Source organism: Zalophus californianus, chromosome 6 (assembly GCF_009762305.2).
Source record: "Zalophus californianus isolate mZalCal1 chromosome 6, mZalCal1.pri.v2, whole genome shotgun sequence".
Lineage (NCBI taxonomy): Eukaryota > Metazoa > Chordata > Mammalia > Carnivora > Otariidae > Zalophus > Zalophus californianus.
This window is the reverse complement of record NC_045600.1, coordinates 32,274,080-32,286,268: the sequence shown is the minus strand read 5'-3', so window position 1 is coordinate 32,286,268 and position 12,189 is coordinate 32,274,080. Positions and strand designations below refer to the sequence as shown.

Here is a 12,189-nt window from a genome sequence, read left to right as displayed (position 1 = left end):
GCAACCCGAGGGCCTGCCAGATTTCCTCCTACGCAGGCCTCGGTGCAAGATAAAGTCAGGCGAGGCTGTGCCACAGGACAACAGCGTAATAAATCCCCTCCGGCCTCCTCCCGGGCTCATTGTTCTAGGGCAGCAGTTGTTTTGAGTACGATCAAAAGGAAGGAAGAGCACTGTGCTATCAGGCTGGGGAAGAAGGATGCTCTCCTGACCGCTCCTGTTGCCCTTGGCCACCCTCATTTTAAATATGAGGAAACCGAAGGGCAGTGTGCAGCCTAACCCCATCCGCAGAGAGGCTCAGCGCACCGCTCCGAGGCCCCCTGGACCTCTGGGGAGGTGGCGATCCTGCCCAGACTCGCTGACAGCCACCTGGGTCACCCTGGCCTTGTCCTTTCGCCCTGGGCCGGGGGCTGGGAGGCCCAGGCTCAGGGTCAGCAGCTGAGTGGGGAGGGCGTTGGAAGCGGGCCCTGGAGTGGCTGCTCCGCTGTTGTTTACCACTTGGGCTGAGAACTGAGGCCAGAAGGCCACAGCCATTGGAAATAATCAGCCCTAAAAGGAACTTCCCGAATTTGGCTGGCCTGGTGCCTGAGGCTCAAGACAGCGAATAGCTCAGGTGGGTTCTTGGGAAGCTGGTGTCTGCAGGCCTCGAGGCCCCTCCAACACAGAGCCAGGTCCAGACATGGGCACAGGTGGTGCACACCTCAGCCCCCACAGCTGGATTCCTGCGGGGAGCTGGAGCAGAAAGCATCGGCTTCCTTGAGGCAGGAAGAGCAGAGCTGAGGGTTTCTCCTGAAGGCTGCAGGCTTGGAGAGTCCTCTGCCTCTCTCCGATGGCTGCCCTGCCCAATGCCCAGAGTCTGATTCACCAGGTGCCCAGCTGCGGTGGCCTGGTCACCTTTGTCTGGGCTGGAGGCCACGTCTGGGCTGGAGGCCACGTCTGGGCCCTCAAAGGCGCCTCAATGGGGGAGGATGTCAATGTGCTTCCTCAACCAGAAAGGTGGTTTGAGTTCGGCCAAAGCAGCCCAAGCAAACAAGCAGAAGCCTGTCAATGGAAGGATGGGGGCTGCTGGGAGATCACACGACAACAAAATGAGAACCATTATCAGTCTCGTCCCAGCCTGAACGAGGGAGAGCCTTTGAAGACACAGACAGGCTGAACAGAACTTTCCACCTGAGAGGCGCTGAAGATGGGAGGTCAGGCTGCACACAGCCCCCACAAGAACTGATCAAAGCCTGCTGCAGAGGGAGGGGCCCGCAGCTGCAGCCCTGTTCCCCCCACGGGGCCGCCCAGAGCTTTCTGAAGGCAAGCAGGTTGCCCTTGCAGGGGCCTGTGGGAAAACCCAGCACAGAGGCACAGTGTGGCTAGCCGCCCCCAGCGCGGCTGGCCCAGGGGAAAATAACTCCCTCAGTGGTCCTGAAAAGAAGAGGGAGGGAATCAAAGCACACGGCAAATGCTAGGACCACCCACCTGATGAGTGCCTACCTTTCGGAAAACAATAGCTCCTGGCTTCCCTGGCGCACTTCTGAAAGAACAAACAGACTGAACAGGCCGCCTCCAAGCGCCATGCTCCCGGGGATCTGTGGGATGCCTGGCCCCTCGGCAGCTGAATTCAATGTGTGTTGGCCTCCCGGTGCCTGTTCGGGGCTTCCTTGCATCCACTCTCCTCCCTGGCAACCCGAGAAACAGCAAGAAGCCTCACTCAGGGCGCAACAGAGTCCCATGTGGGTGCCTTTAGGGCACTTCTCTCAGACTGGACAGCGGTATCTGGCAGGGAACATTCTAGGGTCATCCTCTACGCTGCAACCAGGTGGCGAGGGAACGTGGGAAAAGGCTCCGTCTTGAGCGCCGTGCTGGTGCTGCCCGGACTGGACATCCTCAGCCCGCCCTGCTGGCCTCGTGCCCCTTCCCTCCTGCCTGCAGCTCACCTTCCCAGGAGCCCGTGCATTTGGGTGCAACAAAAGCAAAGCCATTTCCACTGTGCTCTCCTTCTCAAAGGGATGGGAAATTTCTTTTCTTCTCCTTCCTGGGAATGGGTTTGAAGGGAGGGTGGAGGGGGATATTAATGTGGAGGCCTGGGAGGTATTTGGGTAGAGGGGGAATGTGTAGAGGAAATGGGTTGCCCAGCAGCGCTGGGGGAAACTGAGCCGAGAACGTTCCAGAACTGCTGGTTTAACCAGTTGGCATTCTCTCCAAAATGGAGGAACAGAGACTAGACAGAGGGCCTCAGGGTAGACCAGACAGAAATGAAGGTAGAGTCATTTCCTCTCCAGCTTCTCCAGAGGCCAGATCCTAAAGAGGGGGTGGGCAGCTGGGAATTACTGACCTGCCACCCACTGCTCCTGGTGAGATTTATATCTTTTTATTACTTTGCCTGGAGAGATGGACGGGATTATCTCCATTTTACAGGTGATGAAACAGAGATTCCAAGAAGTGACCAAGGCTCTCCGAGGACCACATGGAGCTGCCAGGCTGGAGCTCAATCCTCAGGAGGCCTGGCTCCGAAGTTCATAACCTTCCCCCCTCTTCCCAGGCCTGCCCTGCCTCTCGGGGCTAGGAATATGTTAGTAGATGCTTCGTAAATATTTGTTAAATTGAACTGAACTGAGCAGCTGAACGCACGCAGGCCTCTTTCACCCTAAGAGGAATCCTTTGAGGGTCCGGGTTATGGAAAGAAATTTTCTGAGGCACCAAATAAAATCCTTCTCTGAGGTGCAAGGAGGCCCTTTTTGAAATTAATACCTAATAAAGTTTACACAGACCCCCAAAAGGAAAAACAGAAGGGAACTGGAACAATAAAAAAGCAGAGTAGGTAGATAATAAAACTTCAGAGTGTTGTCTTTCATCCAGGAAGCACAAAGCATTCACAGGCTCTAATTACATCTTCATCCCCAAGGCCCTTTCTGAAGTTGGTAAGCGCATGCTAACAGGACCCCTCATTTTAGGCATGGATGGGTTTGGGGACCAGAAGCTTTTGCAATTCTCCCCAAGGTGAAGGGAACATGACCTCATTCCCCAAATCTGTGTTGGATGCTACCCCCAGTTGCGTTTTCCGGCTCGGCAAATAATACCAAGTTTTCTGAGAGGTTCAGGGGGTGGGGGTGGAAGTGAGAAGGTTTAGGAATGAGGGGGGCAAAGCTGAGGAATTAGATCTCATTTTGGCCTGCACGCAGTGTAAATTCCCCTGTTTACCCATATGCACGTTCTTTAATTTAGGTTGCGTGTTCATCGTGTACGTCAGTGGGCGCTAACATGCCAGACAGTTAGCTCCTCTGATGATGGAGACAGGAAGATGGTGTCTGGGCTGACACCCACCCGGGAAGCTCTGGGGGGAAATTGCTCCTGGTGGATACAGTGGGTGTTGAGGCTCAGACAACTGGAGGTGGGTAAGGGGACTGAATTGCAAAGGAGTAATCCTTTTTTTTTTTTTTTTTTGCTGGTTCATGTCCGATCATGTCATTTTTTGGCTTTAATAATATAATAATAATAATAATAATTGCATATGGCTTTCTAATGGTTCTCCACTGCCGAATAGCAATAGCGTTAGGCACAGATTGCTTCACTAGACCCTGAAGCCCTTTCGTGGTATGACTCCATCTGGGACTCCAGTCTTATTTCTTGTTCTTCTTCTCACATCTGTGCAGTGATTCCCAATTTGTGAGCTGCAGACCTGTGGTAAGGGGTGTAGAGTTTTAGCAAGGGGTCTGTAACTCTGTACACCACACCAAATATGGGCTACAGCCCTAATCAATAGTATGTAAAAGGCTATCTGAAAGGGTTGTCAAATTCCTAACAGCTCTTTGTCATTGTGTGTGTTCTTGGGTACTAAAGTTCAACATCTATCACAAGAAAGGGTGTGCGTTATGGTAATGGTTTTTAAACTGGGTTCCATGGAACCCCCCAGAGAGTACCTGAAGTAGAGCTGGGGCAAGGATCAGGATGGAGCCAGAGCAGATGGGACCACCCTCCACCCCCGCTACCATCATGCACACACACACATACACACACACACACACAAACACACACACCTAACTCATCCCCTCCCCCTGCAACCACAGCATCTCTGCTTTTATCACTTTTGCACACCGGGCTTTTTAGTAAGATTTTATTTGAAAAACAGACTCTGCTGGGGAAGGGAGTAGGGTGGAGTTTACAGGCAGTGGCCAAGGACAAAGTACACAGACTTCTAGACAGCCCCTCGCCACTGTTCAGTGGAGCAGTGAGAAATCGGTCGCAGCCCCGTGTGTGCCTACCATGAGTAAAGGATGGTGTGTAAATGATGCAAGGGAAGGCGTTCCCCTGTCCAGACCCACGGAGGCAGCACCCGAGCTGGTTAGTTTCTTAGATGCATGAAGTCCATCTGGCTCTTGGACATATAAAATGAAGTTGTACAGTAGCCGGTGCTATTGTTGATGCAGACAGTGTCCCCTTTGCCCATGCAGTGCCGTCCTGCTGTCCGGGGGCGGGGGGGGGGGGGGGGACGGGAGTCCTCCATATACCAGTTCTTCTTGTGCGCCAAAGTTCCCACAGAGGTAGTGGTCACTCGGGGCCTATTTTCATCTCCTTGAATTTCTACCCAGATTAGTCTTTGCTCATGTGGCTGATGCCTCCCACCCAGACCTTGCCCTTAGGTAGCCTGGGGGGGCCAACAATACTGGGAGCAAAAGGAGGTGGCAAAGCAGGACCTTGCGGGAGGACTTGCGGAAGATCTTTAGCTGAGCCTCCATCCTCCCAGCCTGGGTTCAGACAGAACAGCAAATAAAGAAATGCCCCAAACAATCCAGAACAGTGCTCATTAGCGTGTGAGGCGAAGGCAGGAGACCCAAAGGGATGCCTTTGTCCCTGCTTTTCCCTCTGCCATCCACACATACCTTTAAAAGCCACCTTCCCAACACTCTGACTCGGGGCAAATGCTAAAGAGGGGATGGCAGAACTCTCTTTGACATGAACGCCCCGTTAGAGGCAAATGAGAAACAACAGAAGCAGACCCAGGCCTGTCACAGCTGTGTCTGAACCAGTTGGAGTGTGGCCCCGCGTGCGTGCGCGTCCACGTGTGTGTGTGCGCGCGCGCGCGCGTGCGCATGCGCGTGTTCACCCTTCAGGCTATAACTATGGCTCTGGGTTCCTGTGTTCTGGGCATAGGCTGAGAGGGCCAAAAGCTGTGGGTGTATCAGAGGGCTTCCGGGAGCGCCCACACACCTGGGTGCTCGAATTTACAGATGGAGGTAGTGGGGACCCAGGGGGGAGTTTTGAGAATGGGAGTGTGTCTGTGTAGGAGCACAGACCTCTGTTCATTTCAGGGGAAATTTTGTGTTCGGGTAGGTGCACACGTATGGTGTGTGTGTGTGTGCATTCAAGGGTGCAAAGGGGAAGCTGAAAGAAAGTTTCAAAGGTCTATGAAAATCCTCAGAAGAATATCTTGGCAACTCCCCATGCCACAGGTTGGTACACATTCAATGCTTGTGAAGTTCGTTTCCTGTACTAGTTACCAGCCCTTGTTTATACAGGACACAAAATATGATTTAGAGCAAAACCTCCAGGTATCAGAGGGAGTGGAGGGACAGGGTATTTTGAGAGGGTACAGAAGCAGAGTGCAAGGGAGTCACTGTGCTGTGTCTTTTAAGGGGCCAGTGAAATCAATTTCCAGTATTAATCCATAATTCCCACCCTCGTATGTTTGGGAGAGAAAGAAGGTAGAGATCTGATTTTAAAATTCTGACCTTCGTCGCTCCGAAGCTGTGTTAGCGCCCGATCCGCTCCTCCAATAGCTGCTGGACCTTCGTGCATGTGTACGTATTTTTTAAACTTGTCTGGCTTGTTCTACTCGGAGCTTTCATTTGTGAGCCCGGCCCCGGGAAGTGTTTATGAGCTTTTTCACTCTGCTTTCTTCTGACTTGCTTTTGTGTGGTGGCACGGAAGGGGAGAGCTTGACTTAAGTGCTCTGTGCTTAGTATGAGGGCCCCAGGTCATACAGGGTCCTCGGACCGGCAGCACCAGTGAAGTTGGGGAGTTCGACCCAGCACCACCATGGCATGCACATGAGCACACGTTGCTGAACACTTCAGTATGGGGGGGAAACCGCACTCTGTAAACAAACTCTTTGGCATGCGAACTCCTCAGAGTCTATCCATCCATGCGACACCCAGATCATAATAAATGCTCAGCGACTGCTAATTAACCTTGGTGCATTCTATTCCAATCAAGGGACAGGAAGCCATTACCAGAGTCAACGGAGCCACCATTGTTCTTCGGCAGAGCACGGTACGTACGTGGATCAGGTGCCCTGAACACACACGGGTTCCTGATGCACCTGTGTGAGAGTCATGAGCCTCTGTTCTTCCTGTAGTCTAGACTCAAGGAAGGAGTAGAACAATCTCCTGGCTACTGGGTTCCATGAAGCAGAGAGCACAAAGCTATCAGGAAACCAAGTCTAGACCAAACAGCTCTGAAGATCACACCCACAACCTTTGGTGTTGGTGGAAGGAATGAGTACCAATCAGGGAGTGTGTTAGGAGGCTCACTGGGAGGTAGAAGCGAGAATAGCCATACCTTGTCCTCTAACCGGCCAAGGTCTAAGACCTGCTTAAGGCTCTCTCTGAGCCCAGCGTTTCTACGGCGGTGGGACCCAAAGATGCCAATGGGGTCACTTCCCAGGCTTTGCCCTGGTCCGATGCAGGACTTCAGTTGTTTATGGTGATAGGAGTTTGCTTTATATTCCATCCCCGCTCAGTTGGCATCCCTCCATCACCCTCAAGCAATTCATAAAATCCCATCACTAGGAGACCTCTGAACAATGGCAGGACTGGAAAGATTGGGACCTATGACTCCTCAGTGAATTCTGAAACTCCTTTGAAGCAATGCCTAAAGTTCAGGGAGAAGCTTGCCGAGGAAAAAAGACCTTGAGGCAGCAGTGGAGTTGGAGACAATGAGGTACAGATCATCATTCTTCATAGGACCGCTCAGCTCCTGTTTGTTGGGGAGCCTTACATAGAGTTAATTCTATGCAAGCCAGTGTAGTACTCTGTTGATCTGTGACTCTGGGCAAGGCCCAACAGAGCCATCTTCCAGAGTGCTCTGGACAACTATGATCGCAGCCTGGGACATGTCCTTCCTTGGCTGAAAGGGTCTCTACCTGGAGCCAGGCCTAGCCCTGGAGGAAATGGGCTCCCCTGTGGGAAGAGACTTGCACTTGCCCCTCCTGCTCCAAGGCAGCAGCTTCCTGGGCGCCATCCCTCTGCCTGCCAAGACCGAGGCCCTGGGAGGATGCTGATTTTTCAGGCTTCCCTGCCTGGCCCCACAATAACCCCAGCAATTACTTTGCCCCCAGCAGCCTTGGAAGGGGGCCTGATTGCATGTCCAGCCAGTAGCTTTGGCATCAGAGGTTCTTCACTCAGGTTTCCTTACAGAGGGGTTTGCCTTTAGGGAAGGGTGGGGTTCCCCTCCTCTGTCCTCCCCAGGAACCCCATGTACCCCTCCATCACTGTGCCTGTCATGGAATCATAATCTGCCCCTTCTTGTGTCTTCCCCTGCTTGCCTAGAAGTCTCCGAAGGCCAGGGGCCACCTTATAGGCACCCTGGAGGGTGTGGGGCAGCCTTGGGTCCTGACTGGGTGAAGGTCATCTAGGTCACCCTCAACATTCACTAGCCACTGGGCCTTGGATAAAGGTGCTTTTCGAGGGGTCTGGCCTGATTCTCATCCCCATCCACTGATACTCAGTGCTACACACCTTTACCTAAAAAATGGAGGGATATTTCCCTGAGCCTCTCACTGGATTATTTGTAGACCCATACATGAAAAAACTTCATAAAATGGCCAGTACAACACATATAAGGAGTAGTGTTGTGTTAAAGTCCCCCAGCTCCCTTCATTACCATCATCTGGTGGACAGAGGCCTGGTTCTTCCTACCTGTGCTGTTTCCCACGTGACCTTTAGCGAGTTGCTTTATCTCAGTGACTCTGGCCCTTCATCTGTGAAGTGTAGGGTTGTCGGGTGAGTACTTTAAGCCCTTAACCGAGTGGCACGGCTGTTGGCGTTGTCCATTGGTTAAATGACATGAAGATACTTCCTGAAGAGTGATGTTTAGAAGGAAGTAGATCTTGCTGTGATGCGGGAACTGAGTGGATCCTACGTCTGTCCTTTGTTGTCACGTAAGTGCAACAGCTCTCCGGTACTTCTCCCGCTGAGGGGTCAGCAAACCGTTACCAACAAAGGGCACGTAGTAAATATTTTCAGCTCTGTGGGCCATTGGGACTCGCCACACTACTAAAGCAGCCATAGATGATCCATAAACAAATGGGCGTGGCTGTGTTGCAACAAAACTTTTCTTTCTGCAATCAGGCTGTGTGCCAGATTTGGCCCACGGGCCATGGTTTGCAGAGCCCCGTTCTAGCTCGGGATGGGTGCTCAGGAAAAACTTGGGAAGTGGATGTGTTGAAGATAGGTGAGTACAGACCTCTCGGCAACTCCAGATCCTTGATTTCAATTCTATTCACAGAGGCTCAGGTTCTGTGTTCCTACCATGGGGTCACCTCAGCAAGACCCTCACCTCCACCTCACCCCCTCCTCCGGCTTTGAGAGATCGCAGGCTCATTCAAACCCACCCACTTGATGGAGAGCAGAGTTTTTGTGACTTCCAGGATCTGTCCCCTTCCCCCCACCCTACCCAGGACCTTTCCCTCCATCCCGTTTGTGGGACACACAATTTGTAATCTCCTTAAAACCAAAGAAGTGAGGTCTCTGATTCATGTAGATTAAAATCAGCTGCAACCTATTAATGGCCCAGAGCCCAAGACAGATTTTAGGAAACAAAAACACTGGACCAAATTAGACTGAACTGGCCTCTGTCTCCAGGGGAGGGAGGTGAGTTAGGAGGCTGGGGGTGAGGGGAGTGGCCATGTGGTTTTAATTAATTTGGATTCTCTTCCTGAAGCTAATTCACCCAACACGAAGCATGTGTAGCGTCATGGAAGCAACCAGCCTTGGAGCTAGGCTCTCCCTGGTGAAAGCCCCGGGTCCTGTTGGGGGGGCTGGCGCTGGTTGTGTGTCTGTAATTAACAGGTTTCAAAGTGGTTATTTTGGAAAAGAGAATTTCAGTGGCGCGTTAAAATCCTTTCATCAACCATCAGCCGGCGTCCCAAGGCCTTCAGCAAGGCTCTGGCCACTTAGGGCTTCAGAGAACATGGAATTCCCAGGGTCTTATTTGAGAATGGGGAGGCTTTTGCCATGGGTTTTATTAGGCTGATGGTTGCCATGATTTTCATTATGTTGTTTGGTTACTGGGATCATAAAAATGTTTCTCTCTTCTTAGGGTACCTAAAAACATTAAAAAGAAAAGAAAAAGAGGAGCCCCTGCCTCGATGGAAGTTACATATCGTGCAAACTGTGACTCCCTCATAGGGAAGGGGCTGGCGCTGCCTCTGGGCCGGGGCGGGCGGCGGGGGGGGGGGGGCGGATGGGGGGGCTGGGGGCAGGGTGGCTCATGAGGCTGGAAGAGACAGGGTGACCCGCCAACACTCTGTTCTGACCTCACATCTGAGGAAACTGAGGCCTAGGGAGATTTCCCTGGCAGAAGCCATCCCGTCTCTTCTCTCAGACTCTTGACCAGGAGTGTTCTTCATCCTCCTGGTGCATTGAGCCAGTGAACAGAGTCGGAAAGGTAGAGAAGGAGTCTGAATTCTACTGGACTGGGGCTTTAGGACGCTTCTAAGAGTAGAGGGAAATGGCACGGTCACATGTAGCTTAAAATAAAATGCTACAGTGGACAGGGGAGCCCCCCAAGCCAGCACTGGGAGTCCTGGAGGTGCCAATGGGGCGCGCTCTCCTCAGACACTAGACCGGCTTCACCGAGGCCCTCAGAGAAGAGTCACTGGAGCCTATCTTGGCACCCAGAGCCCCAAGCTGAGGAAAGGAGGGAAATAGGTACTAAATCCCACAAGCCACAGAGATGATTTCTTACCGCTCTGAATATAAAACCTCTGAAATCTGGTCAAGCTCCCAGATCACCATATGGAGTGACAGGAACTCTGAGTCTGTGTTATCTGCTAAATGGAACACCAGCCTGGCTTTATTTCCTATTTTGATGATGGCTACCTTCCAGAACCTTCTTTCATGAAGGACATAAAAAATATTTTGGGAGAGTTGCTATTTAATAACCTCTGGTGCTTAAAAACAATGGACGGTCTCCAGAGCAGCAGGCCTTGCTTTCAGTAGGACACCAGCTAGGTAGACCTGATCCATAATAAAGCTCTAACACAATTTTTCAGAGGATTAGAGAGTGTCAGAACTGGGAGGGAAATTCAGGTCCCACTCATCCAGGCCAGTGTTACAGATAGGGGAACTGAGGCCTTAGAGCTGGAGTAGAGGGTCCAGCCCATGGTTCCCAGTGATCCGAGTTTGCTCAACTATACCATTCTTCACTTTGCCTTGACATTTTCATCCACTCATTCAGTACTCACTGATTACCTCCTGTGTGTCAGACACTTCTAGACACTGCTAATTTTGTTTCTTTGAAGTTTTGAGATGAAATGAAACAGATATAATTCTGTGGAATACGTGAAAGAAGGAAAGGAAAATTTCCCCCAAAATCCAGGTCTTAGGAAAACTTTGTGAGCCTAGACATTCTAGAGAAACACCTGCTGTTCTGGGTGTACCTCTCAGATGGCCGAATGACATCATTGTGGCATAAGGATGGGACTTACCTGGCGGTGTCTGCTTACAATCCCCACCTCACTCCCAGCAGCCACCTGGGTGGCCTGGTCCACATGACTCTGGGACTGAAAATTGTCAAGGGTTCTCTGGATCCAAGGTTGAGTGAGCGCTGGCGGGAACCCAGGCCTGTTGAAGGCACGCGGATGTACGGGGCTCTCAACCTGTTTCCCATCATTCTCCTCCCACAGTTCACTTGTCAGTCCTTTGCTCTTGTTTACCTCTGTATGAATAATTCCTCAATTATAAATAGAGAACTTGGCACTGAGTTTTGGATTATCTGTGATCTTTAACTTTCCCAGGGCAAAATAAATTAAACCCACAAATCTCTTTGTTTCTCATGGTTCAGTATCCAAGCCATGGAAGCACTGATCTGTGTAGAGTGAGCCAAGCCTGAGCCTCCCCACCCTTCCCCACCCCCTTGCACTCAGAGTAAGAAGTCAGGCATGCCTGCATTCATTCATTGATTCATTCAACAAATATTCAGTAAGCACCTATGTGCCAGACTCTATTCTAGACACTGAAGATATGGAGTAAAAAAAGACAATGTCCTTCCTTACCCTGTTTGCATCTTAGTGGGGGGGGCAGACAATAGGCAAACCAACCAACCAGCACCGACAACAAATACACATGTGTATATGTAGATATCCACGTGTATCAACTAGTGATAGGTGCCTGGGGAAAAAAAGTACAGCCGCGTAGAGAGGGGGGTGAGGGGTGCACTACTTTACACACAGTGGTCAGGAAGACCTATCTGAAGAGGTGACATTTGGGCAGAGTTTGAATGAAGAGAGAGTGAGCCACACGCAAGCCTGAGAAAGAGCATTCCAGGCCTGGGACATGGACAAGTGTGACAAGTGTGGGAGAACAGCTAGAAGATCAGGGACTGGAGCAGAGTGAATGGTAGGCATGATCTGGGACAGAGGTCAGAGAAGTGGGTGGGGGCCGGCTCAGGGAAGGAAGACTTTGGCGTTTGTTCTGAGCATCATGGGGTGTCTCTGGAGGCTTTGGAGCAGGGGAGTGATGCGGCAGGGATGCACACTGGAAGGCTGGAGAGAAGCTGATGACAGCATGACGGGCCAGCTTGGGTTAAACGTTTGCGCTCAGACACGTGGCAGATGGTAGCTCTACCTCATGGGTGGTGCCTCAAGTGGAAACCTTTGAGGGCTACATGTTTCGGCAGGGTGGGGCTGGGCCTGGGAGCTCACTACCTCTGTACCAATTAGTCTTAAGCCCAAAAAAAGGAAATGCTGATGTTCAAATAGCAGGGTTGGGACCCATGAGTCATAGAACCCTCAATCAACCGGGCCACTATTGGTGAGCTCTGGGAAGTGGCTGGTGCAGGGTCTTGAGCTTCTAGCTGGGGTGTTTGGCCACTTGTTGGCACCTCTGTGGGGGCCTCTAGACACACTCAGAAAAAATCAGACTCAAGTCCAGACCTGGCCTTTAGGGGGTCTGGCTGTATTTTTGGCTGACTGTATACTGTCTC

General features: G+C 51.6%; 1 protein-coding gene across 3 annotated transcripts in view; it reads left to right on the top strand.

Moving 5' to 3' along the window:
- RAD51B (RAD51 paralog B) overlaps positions 1–12,189 on the top strand; it is a 635,945-nt gene that overhangs the window by 587,422 nt on the left and 36,334 nt on the right. For all 3 annotated transcript variants that reach the window (XR_003515555.2, XM_027568936.2, XM_027568935.2), the window contains exon 11: positions 6,199–6,255. Coding sequence is in view for 2 of the 3 variants with exons in the window: in XM_027568936.2 (XP_027424737.1) it covers positions 6,199–6,255 (57 nt within the window). In the remaining variant the exon portion in view is untranslated. The remainder of the gene's footprint in view (positions 1–6,198; positions 6,256–12,189) is intronic.